The sequence below is a fragment of the Crocodylus porosus genome, unplaced genomic scaffold, assembly GCF_001723895.1.
Source record: "Crocodylus porosus isolate Cpor-Errol unplaced genomic scaffold, CroPor_comp1, whole genome shotgun sequence".
In the NCBI taxonomy this organism is placed as follows: Eukaryota; Metazoa; Chordata; order Crocodylia; family Crocodylidae; genus Crocodylus; species Crocodylus porosus.
In genome coordinates this window covers 6,936,499-6,953,404 of record NW_017728886.1, presented here as the reverse complement: position 1 = coordinate 6,953,404, position 16,906 = coordinate 6,936,499, and the positions used below count along the sequence as shown (strand labels likewise).

General features: G+C 65.4%; 1 protein-coding gene across 1 annotated transcript; it reads right to left on the bottom strand.

Moving 5' to 3' along the window:
* Positions 1 to 999: 999 nt before the first annotated feature.
* On the bottom strand, positions 1,000 to 16,617 carry LOC109306475 (NAC-alpha domain-containing protein 1-like). The gene is made up of 9 exons (XM_019529852.1): positions 16,584 to 16,617; positions 4,461 to 10,439; positions 3,584 to 3,880; positions 3,090 to 3,178; positions 2,648 to 2,731; positions 2,223 to 2,369; positions 1,761 to 1,892; positions 1,322 to 1,444; positions 1,000 to 1,166 (listed from the first exon to the last, which is right to left on the bottom strand). The coding sequence occupies exons 2-9, from the start codon at positions 10,375 to 10,377 to the stop codon at positions 1,152 to 1,154; spliced, it is 6,804 nt and encodes a 2,267-aa protein (XP_019385397.1). The 5' UTR covers positions 10,378 to 10,439; positions 16,584 to 16,617; the 3' UTR covers positions 1,000 to 1,151.
* Positions 16,618 to 16,906: the final 289 nt, after the last annotated feature.

Below are 16,906 nucleotides of genomic sequence, written 5' to 3'. Positions count from 1 at the left end.
GATCCTATGACCCCAGCTGACTTCCTGCCCTTTGGGTGTGGGGCTGGACTCGATCTCCCGAGGTCCCTTCCAGCCCTGATGTCTATGAAATGTATGCCAGGCCAGGACCCCTATGCCAGCTGCCCTCCCACACGTGCCCAGCCCCACCTGGCCTTGCCCAGGAGGTCCCGTCCCAGGACACAGCAGCCAGCAGGAGGGGGTACCCTCAGCAGCCAGAACCCAAGTGGGAAACACGCAGCCCCAGGTGCAGGGAGGAGGGGCGCAGGGCAGGAAGGAGCCACACACCCCTGGGGCAGGAGCTGGGCTCTGTACTCACCTCTGCCTCCAACAACCAGCTCCCACGGACGCCTGGGCATGGAGCAGCCGGGCCCCGTCCTTGCCTCCCCACCCACCCCGGCTCCCAGGCCCTCTACCTCGCCTCTCCCCATCTGCCCGGGGGCGAGCTCCAGCACGGCCAGAGCAGCTCCCGAGATGAAGATGGGGCTGAGCAAGTGCCCAGAGTGCGCCCCTACCTCCGGGTCCCCCCAGCTCATTGCACCGGGACGCAGGCCTGTGCTTCTTGTGGCTTGAACGCTTGCAGCGGGAGACGGGCCCAGGCCAGCTGCTACAGGGATCCGTGCAGTCTTGCCTGCAGCAGGCTCCGGCACCCCGCTGTGGGTTCAGCACCACCTGGGAGCCACATCAGCACCATCCCTGCCCTCCCCAAATTGCCAGAGGCAGCTTGTGCAGCTCAGAGCTGGAGCTGGCCAGCCCGGTGGAAGCGGTGCCTCGAGCACGTGGCAGGGAGCAAGTGGGGTCATGCACCAGCCCTGCCCCGAGCCCGGGGCAGCAATGGGTCCCGTCCTGCCAACCCACAGCTCTGGCCCTGCTCCAGCACTGCGGCTCAACCCAGCCAAAGCCCCTGGAGCAAGGCAGGTCGCTGCCGGTACAGGAGGAAGCGCCAGCCGCGCCCAGCCCTGCTCCCCACGGCGCCCAGAGAGCAGAGGGAGGCGATTTGCATTGGAGTGATACACGAGGCCGTTTATTGAGCAGCAGGGCAGAGGCGGCCGGACTGGACCGGGCAGCGCGTGCGGCTCTGGAGCAGCGGGGGCGGCTCGCGGAGGACGAGGAGGAGGAACTGTGCAGCTATACAGGGCGTGGTGCCACCGCCACTACATCGTCAGCTCCTGTAGGAGAGGCCAGAGGCTCAGGCGGCTGCAGGGGCCCCACACCTGGAGGCCTTCCCTGCCTCAGTTTCCCTCTCTAGGGAATGGGGCCAAGGATACCATCCTGGGCAGCGAGCCGTGAGTCACCCCTGCCCCCTGCCAGCCCCTGCCCTTACCATGATGGCGTTGACGATGTCATTGTTGTTGTGTCTCAGCGCCCGCACGGCCTTGGGTCGCGACACGTTGGCCTGGGCCATCACCAGCTCGATGTCCCGCACCTCCAGCCCCGTCTCATCCACCTGCCGCGGGGAGGGAAGGGAAGGGGTCACGCTCTCGCCCAGCTCCAGCACCGCTGGGGTGGGGGGAGGATCTCCCCCCGCCCTGATCACAGGTCCTGGGGCATCCCCCCCACCCAGAAGGGACCAGTCCCAGTGGTCTGCCTGGATCCCAGAGGCCCGAATGAGTCCTTGCCCCCACCCCAGATGGGCAGGAAGCTGGAAGCCAGGGCTAAAGCAAAGGCTGGTGACACATCTGGGGGAGAAGGACGAGCACAGCGAGCCCCCACCAGGCTACAGTGCAGGGACCATGTCAGGCCACCCCCACCCAGGCTCCCACCTCCTCCTCTTCCTCGCTCTCCTCCTTGATGGTGAGGGTGGGGGCCGTCTCCGTGATCAGGGGCGAGTGCTCCATGGGCACCTTGAACTTCTCAGCCGCTGCCTTGTGCACTTGCTGCGACAGGTCCTCGATCTGCAAAGGGGAGCGGGGCGGAAAAGAGCAGGAGATGGGTGTCAGGGGGTGAGGAAGCAGCTGCTAGCCAGCACGACCTGAAGGCATTGAACCTGCAGGTGCAAAAAAGCCGAGCCGTCCTCTGTTGCTAGCGTCAGAGCAGAGCTGGCTTTATTTGGGGCTCAGCCCCACACACCCTGCGCCTGCCCCCACGCGATTCGCAAGCAGCCTCCTTGGCACAACTGGTGCCAGGCCGGGAGCAGCGGGGAAGGTCGGCGGGAGCTCCCGGGCAGGCCACGCGCTTCCTCCCGCCAGCGTGGCCCACAGGGCTCTGCCCCAGCTCCAGCTCACCTTGGCCTCCCCGAAGACGATGTAGATGTCGGAGGCAGGGCTCTTGAACACGTCGGGCTTGGTGATGACAAAGAGGATGTTCTTGGACTTGCGGATGGTGATGCGGGTGACGCCGTGGATCTGCCGCAGCCCCAGTTTGGACATGGCCTGTGGGGACACCGAGCCATGGGGCATCGCACCAGGGCCTCCTGCTCCCGTGTGCCGTGGGCCGTGCCCACGCCGGGACAGCCCCGGGAGTGGGGCCAGCCCTGCCCCGGCCATGGGGTCTTCCATCAGCTCTAGTGCCCGGATCCAGCATCGTGCCAGGCTGCCCTCTCCCACCCCGGGTGGCCACGGCGCCTGTCCCCCAAAAGCAGCTGCCAGGGTGGGGTGGACCTCGACCCAGCTCCGGAGGACCCTCCCCTGCCCCCAGCCTCGGCACTGACCTTCCGGGCTTTCTTCTCGCTGCGGCTCTGCTTGGCTTTGCTGATGGTCTCCTCCCCGGTGCCCATCGAGTGTGTGAGCTGGGCCTGCGGGACACAGCCCCCGTGAGAGAGCAGCTCCATCCCCTGGCGCCAGAGACCTGCCTCTGCCTCCTCCCATTACCCCAGGCTCCCTGCCCCACCGGGGCATGGCCCGTCTGTGCAGGGACGTCCCGGGGCAGCTGCACCCCAGGGGCTTGGGCTGCCCCCGCTAGCCAGGGGAGTTTCGGCCACCTCTAGGGGAAGGGTTTCGCCCTCTACGGGCCAGGCAGGGTCCAATATAGCCCCAGGGAGCCCCTTCCCTCCCCTCCAGCCTGAGGCAAGAGGACGGCGAGACCACCTCTGGGCTATCGCAGGGTGCAGCTAAGGAGGGACCTCGCCAGCCGGGGCCGGCGCCCGGCGGTACCTGAGTCTGCACCGTCCGGGGCTCCGAGATGTCCGGCTCCTCCAGCTCAGGGATGGACTCCTCGTTGCTCTCCGAGTCGTTGCAGGACCCTGGGGAAGCAAGGGGACTGTGGTGGCCAAGGGCTCCCTGGGGACCTGGACCTGGACCCAGCCCCGGGGCTCCCGGTACTCCCTCCCCCACCCCAAGGGTGCAGCCACGCGGCTCTAGGCACCACCTGCCCACGGCCGGAGCTCAGGCGATGGGGCAAAGCAGCGAGGCTAGCGCCACCCAGGCCAGCGGGGACCCGGGACCCAGGAGAGCGGAGACCCCGGTTTAGTCTCTTGCAGGGGACAACAACCGAGCGCTTCACCCGGCCCCCTGCGGTCAGGCCAGGCCCCACCTGGCCCGGTCCAAGAGGCTCGGGGCAGAGATCAGCCCACCGCCTGGGGAAGAGAGGATGCTCCCCCATCCCGTGGGCCCTGCAAGAGCAGCGAGCCCCCTCCCGGCTCCCCCACCTTTGTGGTTGGCTTCGCGGCCCCTGGGCACTGCCAGCGGCTTCTTGTCTTCTAGCATCGCAATGCCGGCCGCCTCGCGCAGGCTCTCGATCTCAGGGCAGCGGTAGGGCAGCTCCCCCTCGCTGGACGAGCTGGACTCGGAGGGTGCGGCACTGCGGGGAGCTCGCCTCTCCTCTGCTGGCGCCACCTCCTTGCCCCGGGGCTCCTTGCCGCCCGGGCCCGGGCGCCTGCCGCGGGCGTCCTTGCTGCTGGGCGGCTTGTCCTTGGCCGGGACCGGCGGCACCAGGCTCTCGAGCGCTGCAGGAGAAGGGGGAGCTGCAGTCAGGGGCGTCCTGCCACCACCTTTAGCCCCCCCAGGCTTTGTCCTCAGCCCTCAGCAAGCCAGCCAGGGGCGGGACAACCCCAGCGGCCAAGTCCAGGCTGAACCCCCCAGGCTGGCCAAGGACGGGGTCGTTGGCCGTGGGGGAGATGCAGGCGCATCTTCGAGCAAGTGCAAGGTCTCGAGCCACGTGGGGCTGGGGCGGAGGGTCGCCCGGCCCGAGCAGCTGCACGGCCTTTGCAATAGCCCCGTAGCCCAAAATGCAGCTGTCTGGGGTGGAAGAGGAGGCCCCTGACGACACTGGCTGGGACGGGTCAGAGACCCGTGCAGAACAGGGCTTGCCCGACTGGAAACCGGCTAGGAGAGCCGAGCCCCCCGTCAGCGAGCTGGGGGGAGCAGAGCGGTGGTCTCGAGTGGCCCCAGAGGGGTACGGGGGCACCAGCCAACCCTGGCTCATGGGGGCTGGAGGAAGCCGCGGTGCCAGTTGCCCACATCGGGTGCAAAGGCAGGCACGGCCCACGCGAGGGGGCTGGCACAGGCTGGGGGTAAAAGCGGTACCTTCCAAGCGCTTCCTGGAGTCCGGCGGTGCAGGCTGGTCGTCCCGCGCAGCCAAGCCGGCTTCGGCCACGGGGAGCCCCGAGGTGTCCCGCAGGCCCTGCAGACGCTCGTTGGAGCAAGGCGGCGAAGACAGGAGGGCGGGAGGCACTTGGATGAGTTGGGAGCACGGGGGACCAGGAGGCTCCTGGCTGGCGGCTCCGGGGGAGGCAGGCTGGGCTGGGCTGGGGCACGGCTCCGGCTCCGGCTCCGGCGAGACCAGCTGGGCTGGCAGGAGGGGAGCGGCCGGCGGCGGGGAGCAGGGCTCCTGCGTCTCCGTGGCACGAGGCTCAGGTGCCGCAGGCTCCAGCCTGCTCGGCTGCAGGGGGGCAGGTGCCAGGCTGGGGCAAGGCTCTGGGGCAGACTCGGCGGCTGCTGCCTCCTCCGTTGCTTCCTCCGCTTCGGCCCCGGGGGCTGCGGCAGGACTTGGGCAAGGCTCCAGCGACGGAGACCGGGGCGGCTGGGAGTCGGCTGCGGGCTCCGCGGAGCGGTCCAGCGGTGTCGGGCTGGGTGCATCGGGGCTCAGGGGCTTCTCCTCCTCTCCCGGGTGTGCGACTGCATCCGGGGGCCTTCGGCTCGGCTGGGCTTCCTGGTCTTCCACGAGCAGCTGCCCTGGTGGGGCAGGCTCAGGGGGGGCCTGGGCTCCATCGGCCTCCTCCAGCCCCTTCCCGCCCTCCAGCTCCATCGACTCCTCCGGGGCCTCATGCGGGGTCTCCCGAGTCGCTTCATCCTCGGAGGGGGCCTCGCTGGGCAGTGAGGAGTCTTCCTCCACCGGCTGCTCCTCCGGTGCCATCACCAACTCGCTGCCAGCTGCTTCCTCAGCTGGCTCCAGGGGCCCAGGCAGAGCTCCAGGGACACTCTCCAGCTCCTCGTGGGTTGGGATGCTCTCCTCGGGGACCTGGGCGGCAGCTGCATCCTCCACAGCCATGCTCTCCGGGGCGGGATAAGGGCCCGTGGCCTCCAACGCCTCTTCCTGGGTTTCAGCAGCCTCCAGGGAGACCGGGGTGGAGCTGCCAGAAGAGCTCTCGAAAGCCTCCTGCTTCAGGCTGGCAAGGACACCCTGCGCCTCCGTCACCAGCAGGCTGCTCTCGGCCAAGGGTCTCCGCGGCGAAGGCCTCAGGTCCCCGAAGGAGCCCTGCAGCATGCTGCTGATCTGCTCCCGCTCCTCCAGCCTCCGGGAGGCTGCCAGCACGGCCGGGTCCTGCAGCAAGGCACTAGGGGGGCGGGGCCCGGCTTCGGCCTCCACGACATCATCTCCCTCCACCTCCATCATCCCGGGATGCTCTGGGCTGGGGGCTCCGGTGTCTGCAAGGGGCTGCTCCCCTAGGTAGATCTCCCGCTCCGAAGCCGTGAACAGCAGTGGGAGTGGGAGCTCGCCAGGTGCCAGGGCGGAGGCTCTCAGCCAGACGCGCTCCATGCCTGCGGCACGCGGGGCCGGTCGGAGGGCAGAGTAGTGCAAGCTCACAGCCAGGCAGGGCTCGGGAGAGGCGCTAGGCTCCTCCGACAGGCCGCGGCAGGGCCGGGGGGAGGCCGCGCTGCCTTGCGCGCACTCCGGTTCCAGCGCCGCCGGGAGGGAGGCGTCGGTGAGCAGCGTCTCCTCGTGCCACGGGGCCAGCAAGGTGCTCTCACCTGCGCTGTCCCCAGTGCTCTCCTCAGGGGCGGTGAAGAAGCTGGAGTCCGTGTGGGCACAGGACTGAGAGGTGTCCAGGGGCTCTGGGGACGACTCCTTGGAGGACGCCGTCACGTCCGACTCCTCCCGTGGGCTGCCCGGGGCAGGCGCTTCGCCAGCCCCCACATGGGGAGCTGCAGGGCCCGGGCTCTGCCCACCCTCCAGGGAGTCCTCGCTGGGCAGGTCGTCACTGAAGGCTGAGGAGCCCCCCTCCGATGCGGCATCTCCTCCTTCCAAAGCCTCCCAGGGCGCCTCTGGGGGCACAGCCTCGCCCTCCTGCTCCTCGTCCGTGAGGCAGACCCCTTCGGAGGCAGCTTCTGAGCACGGCTCTTCATCCTCGGGGGCATTGCTGAGGCTCTCGCTCTCCTCCTGCCCCGGCTCCACGTCTGGAGCAACCTCTTCTTCCAGAGGCTCCGGGAGCCGGGAGTCATCCTCAGCCGGCTCCTGGGGCAGAGATCTCTCTCCGTCAGGGAGGTCTCCAGGACCAGCCACAGCTCCTCTCTCTGGGGTCTCCACGTGCCCTGGTGCCCCTTTGAGGGCTTCATTTGAGCTCATGGAGAGAGACAGGTCTTGGTCCGACAGCGATAGGTCGTCTTCGGTGCTGGGCTCATGCTCACCGAGGGCTCCTGGCGGGCTCCTGGTGCCGTCCCTGGTGTCAGGGATGTCCATCTCTAGGCTGCCAGCGTCCGGCATCTGCAGTGCTTGCCCTGGGGCAGAGGAGTCATCTGTGGGGTGTGGGTCTCCAGGCACCGGGGGGCAAGCCTCTGCAGAAACCGAGTCCGTCTGGCTGGTTTCCTCACTTCCCGAGGCAGAGAAGCCAGAGCTGGCTGCCAGATCGTGGCCAGCCCCCGCATCCACTGCTTCCAGCCCAGTCACGTCCACAGGCTCGCCCTCCGCCGGGTGGAGCTCTCCCACTGCAGGGGCCGGCGAGGCGCTGCGCTTCGGTCCTATGGGAGGGTCAGACGCCTCATCCGCTCCCACCGTCCGCTCCTCCTCTCCGCTCGGCTCGAGGTCCAGGCTGCCGTTGGCATCAGGCACCTGGTTGCCAGGCAAGGCAGAGAAGGGAGGTCCTCTCGAGGCGGCATCTTTGGTCTCTCCTGGCTCCGAGCACAGCCCAAGCAAGGTGGGGGCATCCCGGTCCTGCTCCGGGTTCACGGCTTCTTGCCCCGGCTCGGTGCCATTTGAGGCAGCCGGGGAGAACTGGGCCGTGCTGAAGTAGCTCCTCACGTACTTCTCGATCTCTTGCTCCGAGTTCAGGCGTGGCAGCCCGCTCCCGAGCAACCGCAGGAAAGCGTCGCCGCCCTCCACCTGCCTCTGCAGCTCCTGCAGCCCCTTCTGCATGGCGCGGAGGTCCAAGGTCGGGGTTTCCGCCAGCTCCCCCGGAGGAAGGGCCGGCTCAAGCACGGCCACAGGGTCGCTCTGGCTGCTGGGGGTTGCGTGGGGCTGCGCGGCGTCCGGAGCCAGAGGCGGCTGGGAATCCGGCTCGGCTGTCGCGAACAGCTCCCCATGTTCCTCGTTGTTGTTGACCTGGTCTAGAGACGAGGCCTCCTCCAGCTCCTCGGAGGAGAAGGTAGCCGGGCTGTCGCCCGATGGCTCGTGGTCAGCTCGGGATACTTCGGGCTGCTCCAAGACCTCCGCCTCGGAGGCTCCCAGCAGAGCCTGGAAGGGGCCTTCATCCTTGCCAGGCTCCGGCGACTGCCTCGTGCCTGCCAGGGAGGTGCCGTCTTGGTCCAGGAGCTCCAGCAGCCGGGCTTCAGACTCCCTCAGCCGGGCACCGATGTCGACTGCGGGTGCATCGTCGGCTTGCCCGGCAGCAGGCGCTGGCTCCTCTTCCTCCCACAGCTCAGCTGGAGCCAGCTGGCCCCCTGGCTCCGCGCTCTCCAGGCCAGGGAAGGACTCGGCCTCCTCGTCCGTGTCGAAGCAGGCAATCAGGCACTCTCCGGCGCTGGGGAGCCCTTTCTCCAGGGCCTCTTGCATGTCGGACAGCGAGGACTGTTGTCCCAGGGAGCTCTCGGAAGAGGAACCCATTTCGGCCTGGGAGTCGTCCGCCCCGTCCGATTTGGTCTGTGGAGGTGGCTCCTCCGGGCCCACGGCGCTGGCTGGTCTCGGAGACAGGTTCACAGTCTCCAAAGACTCCTCGGCTGCTTTCAGGTCAGCGACGGGCGCGAGCACCGCGATCAACTCGGGAGAGTCCTTGCTGGGGACCGATGGCGGCCTCTCCCCCTCGCCCTCTGCCGGCCCTTCCACCTCGTCGCCCTCCAGTTGCAGCTCTATGGCCGCGGGGTGCAGCCCGCTCGGCTCCGGGTCCAGCGCCGGGAAGGCCGCGGGCTCCTCGTCCGTGTCCGAGGCGTCGGAGGAGGTCTCCATCTCGCTCTCGCTGCCCGACGGGGAAGAGCCCCTCTCAGAGTCCTCCGGGGCGGGCGGCTTCCCGGGCTCCCGCGCGGGGTCGGTCACCACGGCGTACTGCTCCGTGCTGTACAGCTTCTCGTCCTCCTCGCCGTTGTAGGAGGCCGAGTCCGAGGACTGGGACGTGTCGTCCTGGTAGGCGAAGGACTCGTCCACGCCCTCGTTGATGGAGGTCTCCGAGAGCGAGTGCAGGAAGGAGGCCGAGGTGCTGTCGTCGTCCTCCACCCCGTACACCACGTCGTTCTCCGCCACCTCGCCCTGCGGGAAGAGCGTGATCTCCACGGACTCCGCCTCGAAGAGGAGGCTGCCGCGGAAGGGCAGCAGCACGGCGGGGATCATGTGGTCGTTGTCCGTGCTCTCCGTGAAGTCCGACGGCAGCTCGGCCGAGGAGGCCGTGGTCTCTGCCTGCAGGCTGCTGGGCGTCTCCGCCTCGGAGGAGCAGCTGGACTCCGAGTGCAGCCCGGGGAGAGCCAGGGGCGAGCAGCTGCCTGCCGCGGGCTCCTCGCTGGCAGGCCTGGCACCCTCGCGGCCCAGAGTGAGGATGTCCACTTCCAGGGGCTGCATTTCGGGCCCAGGCAAGTCGAAGGCTTTTTCCTCAGCCACAAGCCGCTTGCCTGACATCTCCAGCTGCAACTTGGAGGGGACCTGGGCGACAGAGGTAGCAGTTTCAGAGTCCCACTCTTCTTCTTCTTCTTCTGGGGTGGTTTGAGTCTCAGCTTCCTCCTCCTCCTCCTCCTCAGCCGGCAGCGAGAGGGGAGCTGCATTTCTGGATGAAAGTCTATCAAAAGTCACGTCCCCCTCCTCTTCCTCCTCCTCGGGGGACCGGCAGGAGCTCGTGGGGAACCTCGCCGGCTCCTCCAGCGACTCCCCGTAGACCGCGGGGGTCTCCATGGCTTCCGACTCGGCCATCAAGTTGGGGGAGCACGACGGGGACGTGCTGGAGGTGCCCGAGGAAGCCCAGCTGCCCCCCTCGGCCGTGATGTAGGAGCCCGAGGGGGAGGTGGGCGGCGAGCAGAGCCCCTCGTTCTCCATGTCGTTCTGCTCCTCGCTCAGGCTGTCCCTGGCGTAAGGGTGGTGCTTGAGGTGGGAAAACACCGTCTTGATCGGCGTGGAGGGGGCCGTGAAGTAGAGGTCGGGGTCCAGGCCGCCGGCGGGCTTGGCCTGCGGGAGCTCTGCTCCGGCCACCTCGTCAGGGGGGTCTTTGGCAGGCGCGGGGAACGGGGAAGGCACATCAGCCGTGGTTTCACCCTGAGAAAGCGGCACGTCCGCGAGCTCCTCGCCGAGCTCGCCCGTCTCCTGGCTGGCGCACGCGGGGCCGCGAGCCGAGGCTTTTGGCACGGGGCTGGGACAGTCTGCCGGCGTCGCCTGGGGCGGGAGCTTCCCAGCCGCCTCCGAGCCGGGGTCTTCCTGGTCGCTCGACTCCCCGCCGGCCGCGGCCACCTCCTCGGCCTTGGCGCCCGTTAGCAAGCCCTGCAGCTCCGCACCGGCCTCCTCCTCCTCCTCGCTGCTGCATCGCGTCTCCTCGCCCATCACTATCCGAGTGTCAGGCATGTCCAGGGCCAGCGCCTCCTGCAAGCCCTTGGGGGCCAGACACATTTTGGGGGGCGTCTCCAGGAGGACCTGGCCACACTCGGTCAGGGCAGCCAAGCCGGCCGTGCTGCCACCGACCGCGGCGTCGCAGCTGGCGCCTTCGGGCTGCGGCCGGTCCTCTTTCTTGGCCGGCAGGAAGGCCAGGACGCCGGGGTCCATGGTGCCACGGGGCGTACAATCGGAGTCGGCTGTCGGGGAGGCCTGCAGGGGCGTCATGGCCTTGGGGGGCACCGCGTCCTCGCCGGGGGTGGAGGCGCAGGACGCGTGGCCGGATCCATCTGGGGAGAGAGCAGAAGGAGCCGTGAGTCCAGCAGGCTGCCGCGTAGGGGGCCAAGTCTCCTTGGCTTGCAGCGACTTACAGGCTTGCCACGACTTTCCCAGCATGATTAAGGCTCCGATTAAGGCATTAACCCTGCCCCCCCCGCCGGGGCTCACGAGCCCCGGTGCACCGGCACTGTGCCACGGCGTGCACGGGGAAGGAGAGGTCTCCACTGTGCACCTGCTCCATGCACAAGTCCAAGTCAGCCCCACCTCCCCCAGACTGGCACTGGAGACCACGGAGCCCCTCCAGAGGCTTCCCAGCTCCAGGGCGGCCCGTGGCGGTGTCACCCCCTCCTACAAGAGGCCCGCCCCTACCCAGTCGCTTCATCTCCAAGTCGCCTTCCCTCCCTCACCCTGGGCCGGCAGAGCTCGTCCACCACGACATCAAGGGCCCCCTGCCTGGAGCCAGTATCCCCAGCCGTCCCCCTGCACTGGGAACCAGCCCGGTCTGGACTCCCACGGCCCGGCTGGCAAGCTGAGGCCGCACGCATGCAGGCTGTGCCAGCCACATCTGGATTTGGAAACCCAGAGCTATGCAGAGCTACCGAATCACAGACAGGGAGGGTTGAAGGGACCTCAGGAGATCACATCCAGTCCAACCCCCTGCTCCAAGCAGGACCAGCCCCAACTGCATCACCCCAGCCAGGGCTTTGTCTGCCCGGGTCTTAAACCCCTCCGAGGATTGGGACTGCACCGCCTCTCTGGGGAGCCTGGCCCCCGGGAAGCAAGGCCAGGGACCCAGGCCCTGATGCAGCGCTATTCTCGCCCAGGCAGGGATTTGCAGGACAAAGCCTGTCCTCTGCACCAGAAGAAGTCGCTTCATACGTCTCCTGAACAAGAGCTACCAAACCAAGGCACCGCGCTGAAGGCAGGAAAGGCACAACCCGATTTGTTTCGGAAGGTCTCCAGCGCCCACAGCAAGGTCAAACATGGCTGCTGCTATATTTTCCTCACATATAACATGCACCTTCTCGCCTCACCCCCCCAAAAAAAGAAACAGGACCCCCAAAACGGAGGGCATACTAGGTTTTCTGCCCACCGTCAGAAGCAGCCTAGTGGGATCCTGCTCCATAGGGCGGCAGCTGTGGTGCTACTGCTCAGGCAGCCCAACGAGGCCATGGATTTAATGGTTCGTTGTGCTTCTCTAATGGACTTGATGTTAGCTGGACTGGCAAAACCTTCCTTAGGGCAATTTGGCCGTCTGCTAGCTGCTCCTGGTCTCCGCTTCACAGCCTCTTGAGCGCTTCTCAAAGCCAGATCCACCCATGGAGACCAGTCTGCAGCAGCAGCTAGGGACTCAGCTTTAGTTATGCACAGAAGGGAGGGGGAAATCAGCTGAAGATTAGGCTCCGTCCCCGCTCTAGGCAGCCATAAACTGGCTAAATCTTGTTTTCGAAAGGCAGAAGGAAGGGGGGAAAAAAAAGAAAAGTGCATTATATTTAGGGGCAGGGGGTTGTATGCAAGGACGTACGTGAAATCAGTCAGCACAGACTCTTCCTGGTAACCGATAGTGCTGGAAAACTGTATAAATGCTCAAATTAAGTGTTGGAGAGCCGTGACGAGATGGGCAAGAGATGGTTGTTTTGTTTGCGAAACACCGGCCAAAAATCTTCATGCCTGTGCTGCCCCCCGCCCCCCGTCTTTACATAAGGAGGCTGGGGGTAGGCATCGTTTGCTGAGGTTTCTAGCCCTTGCTGCCCTGCAAATTAGCAGCTGGGATCTATTCACAGGCTTTCCCAGGAGTTCATACAAACAGGCTCCCGCCTTTGTTCGCAAGCTGTTCACTTCAGCAGTTTGCAGCCAACTATTCATGAGGGGGTGGGGGGAAAAAAAAATACCGCCACGTGATGGAGGGCAGCATTGTGAGGCCTCAAAGGCTCGGTCCGTGTCCACGTGCACCCGAAGGGACCAGGCCACCTTCTGTGGACACTGACCCACAAAATGCAGAACAGGCATCGCCTTTGTTCCCGCAGCCCAGCTTCCTCCCCGGGCTCCCGCTCTGTTCACCAGGGTCTGCGGGCCCCCCTAGCAGCCCCCTGCCCGAGGGGAGGTGCTCAGGCCCCTGGACTAGTGGCAGGCCAGGTTGCATCACTGTGGGCAAGAGCCGGGGTGGCGCTCTGCCCGTGTCTGGCCCCGCCAGATTCAAGTCCAAATGCAAGTGCATTTGCAGCAGCCTCCCGGGAGGGTAGACCCCGTCTTGGCAGCTCAGCAGAGACCTGGGGCGAGGGTACCCAAGTGCTTTCCCGAGGGAGAGGAAGCCCGTGATGCTGCAGCACCGGAGGGAGGAGCTGGAGCCGTGTACGAGACCTCGCCACCGTGTCCCATGGTTAAAACGTGCCCCCTTTCGGCGGCACCCTCGGAGGCGAGAGAGAGATGCTACAGGACCGTTCGGGACGGGAAGAGAAGGTTTCTTGTTCACGGGATCATAGACTGGTCGGGCTGGCAGGGCTTTCAGGAGGTCGCATCGAAGTCAGCCCCCAGGACTGTCCCCATCCAAGCCCGTGATCACCTGCCGTCAACCCCGCTGCACGAGTGCGCCACGACGCTGAAAGCCCCAAACCTGGCACAGGTAAAGCAGGGCGACAAGGGCTGGCAGTGCCCCGACGCTGTAACGGGTGTTCAAACGTACCCAAGAGATGCCAGGCCCCTACAGAGGAAGGTAAGCCCCACCACCCCACCCATCCTCATGGGACCAGGGGGGAAATTTCTTCCTGATCCCAATGCAATGTCGCTCTGACCCCGAGCAGAGGGGCAAGTCCTTCTGGGATCAAGGCCCAGCAAAAGGCAGCTGGGTTGGGCCAGTGCATCTCCAGCCAGCACCCAGTGCCTCTGAAGGAAAGATAAATAATTAAATGAAAAAGCCACCCAAACCCCAGCCCCCAAAGCAGCACAACACATTGCTTCCTGGCCCTACGTGGCCAAACCCCGGAAACCCAGGGGAGAAAAACCACCAGACACCCTCCAACACTGGAGCTCCCTAGTGTGTAGTTCATTGGCTCCTGGGATCCCCAGAGAGAAGTGGGGCCGGATGGGACCTCTGTGGGTCACATCTAGTCCAACCCCTGCCCGAGGCAGGATTAGCCCTGTCCAAACCATCCCAGACAAATCCATCATCTGAAAACTCTTCATAAAACCACCACCGGCCCCAACACAGCACCAGGCATCACATCCGACCCTGCCGCAGCGTCTTGCTTTCACAAGAAGTTGTTAATATACAGGAGAGATCCAAGGAAGAGGGCCGTGCCCCCACCACAAAGGAGGGTAACCCCCCCAGTCCATACCCATCTGACCAGGGGATAACATGCCTTCGACCCCAAATGCAGGGTTGGTCTGACCCCGAGCAGAGGGGCAAGGCCCCCCCCAACTTTACAAGGTTCAGTTATTGCAATTATTAGGCATTCAAATAGCAACACCCTGAGCTTCCTTGCTCTGTCCACATGATGGGAAGGAGCTGTGCAAGCCACAGGGGTCCGTCCCACGCCACTGTTTTCAAAGGGGGAAGGGGAACAGCTGCTGGCACCCGGCCCTTACCTGGCTAGCTACCCCTTGCAACCCTAGCCCTGGCTTCATTGGGGTTTCAAGTTACAGCGGGTCAGCTCTTCTGATACCATGATGGGAGCAGACAGACTGGCCGCACACCGCTTATCCCAGTATAATTTAATACTAGCACAGCTGGGGTCTGCCCAGGGCCTTCAACACAGGGATTTGCTCTCTAGAAAACCCACGTGATTAGAAGCTACTGGCAACTCCGCTTATCCAAGCCAGGGTTGAGCGAGAACAGCAAAGGATGACATGAGGGAAACTGAGGCACCATGGAGGCATATGGACAGCAGGGGAGCAGCCAACAGCTACACGCCCTTAAGCCACTGTCTTGCTACTGGAAAGGCACTCAATTAGACAAACAAGGTCTTGGATGAGCAAGTGGCACCTTTATTTACCCATGATCCAGCTGGATCAGGAGCATCTCAGCTCACCCAGCTGCAGCCACCTCTGGGGCGGAGGCTGGCGGATGGCGTTTCCATTGCTAGCACCGATCGATCAGTCGGCCCCAGAGGCTGGGCAGGATGGCTGCTTCCGAGAAGCTGGAGAGATGGCCCCGCGCCCCTCGAGACGCTATTCCTGCCAGCAAGCCATTAGCTAGTGGAAGCGCATCCAATAAGCAAGCCGAGAGGCTGCCCTTGCCCAGCTCCAAGACGCCACAGCAGGCACGAGAGCCCTTCCCTCTTCGCTTACCTACAGCAGCTGGGCTTAGGGCGGGGCACCAGGGGTCCTGCAGCCTCTCAAAACACCCCTGCTGCACGGGGCAGCCTGCTCAGACTAGGAGCCAGGCCATGTGCAACAGCAAAGGTGACCAAGCAAGTGGATCGGGGCAGACCCTAGCCCAGCCCTAGGGGCGCTTGTACACATCACGGTTTTTTGCCCTTTACTGCACTTTGCATGAGTGGGTTTTCCGGATGCTTTAAGTCTTTCTGGAGGACACCATCTGAGGTTGAGATCTTGCCACAGCCCCACTGGGTTTGCCTGGAGAAGCGCTAGCCCTGCTAGCTCCCCCCCTCCATGCCAGAGCTGCCAGGTTTGCAGGGTGCACGGGGCTGCCTTGCAGTTTACCACCATCGCAGGTGGGCACGCACCCAGCTGCAGCCCTGGCTGCTGGGCAGGTCAGCTAGGCTTGCTCTGCATTTCTGCAGCTCCACCCTCCCCTGAGCCGAAGGCCGTGCGTGCCCGAGCCCTGGGCCTCCAGAGCACATTCCCACATGGGGCATCTGCTCCATCTGGATTCGCACCCCCCTGGCACATCAGATCAGTGACTAGGCTGGTACTGAACCATCACCCGGGACGAAGAGGCCATCCAGATGTTGGTACCAGAGACTGCAAGCAGCTCTGCTGCAATATTATGGGCTGCATCTACCCTAATCCTCATTTATTATCTGGCCACTACCACCCCGCCTATGTAACCTTGTTCCATGGCCATGCAAGCACCCTGTCTCCTCTGCACCCCACTGGTTTGTAGGCATGCCCTCCCTGGATCTCTGCAACGAAGCTGAAATTGCCCATTTCCTGGAGGAGCAGAGGGGTAGGTGCCAGGCTTGGTGGGGAGAGGGGGTCATGCATCTGGGGGAGGCTCCAGGGTAGAAAGCCCTTGAGAAAGCAGGCTTTCCTGCCAGGCTTCTGCAGCCTGGCAGTGCCCAGGGCCACCCTGCCGGAGACCACAACAGCAGGCAACAAGCCTGGAGAGGAGGCAGCTCCAACCCCAGCCCGTGCAAATCCCCTCAAGGGCTCAGCAGCCCATGTGCCGCCCACGGCACAAGGAGACAACCGACCTGGCTGCAAGGAGCTTAGAGCCGTGACGCCCCAAGGGGAGCCCTAATCCCCACAAGCAGCATCTCCCTGCGCGGGGATTAGCCCCGGGACAGGGCACACGGCAGGGGGGATCAGCCGGGCCGGCTCAAGCCCCCGAGCGGCGCGCGGCCGAAACCAGCCACAGTCGCTGAGCCGGCACGCTAGCACGGCCCCCCACGGGCCAGCGCGCCCCCACCCAGAGCCACAGCGCAGGGGGCCTCGGCCAGGCCCCACAGACTCCAGGGAGCCTTGCTCTCCAGAGCTCGAGGCTGGGCTTGCTAGCCCTCGGGAGCCAAGCCGACCGTCTAGCCCAGGCAGCCTCAGCCAGGGGCTGCAGCAGCCTTGCCTCGAGACCGCAGCACCGCGTGATGCGCAGGATCAACCCAGACGCATCAACCAGGAAAGCCCTAGTGTTGAAACAGCCTGCCCAGGTCTTTGCAAAAGAATTGCTCTATTGCTTTTCTGCAGTCAAAGAACTAGCATTTTCCAAGGGGTCGCTCAGCTCTAGCGAGCCTAACTGCAGCCCAGGCTCAGCAAGGCAGGCTTCCCCACAGACCCTCAACCCATGGCACCCACCCAGAGGTGCCCAGGGCAGGGAAGACCCAGCCCCAGGTGCAGCATACCCCCGAGCTGGGAGACCCACAGCCCCACATGGCTGCTCCTGCAAGCCAGGGTCCCCGAGCAGCAGGCTGGGAAGCAGCCTCCAGGCAGCTCGTTAGCCAAGCGGTAGCCCCAGCCCCAGCCCCAGCCCCGCTGCTCACCTGGGACCCGCGGCACCTGCAGCCCCTGAGCGCCGGCTGCACTGGCAGGGCCCAAGGCCGGCAAGCACGAGGCGCGGGGAAGATCTTGCGGCTGGAGGGAAGGGCTAGAGGCCGGAGACTGCGCTAGGGCCATGGCAAAGCCCCCAGCCTCTGGCAGAGGCCCCAGCACTAAGCAAAAAGAGAAACCACTACCTGCCCCAGCCCTGAAATCCACCCCAAGGAGACCAGCCCTCTGAGGAGGAGCCAGCACACCTGCTTTTATCAGGTAGGGCCCGGGGCTGCAAGGTCTTCTGGGAGGGAGAAAGGGGGCAGGGCTTGGAGCC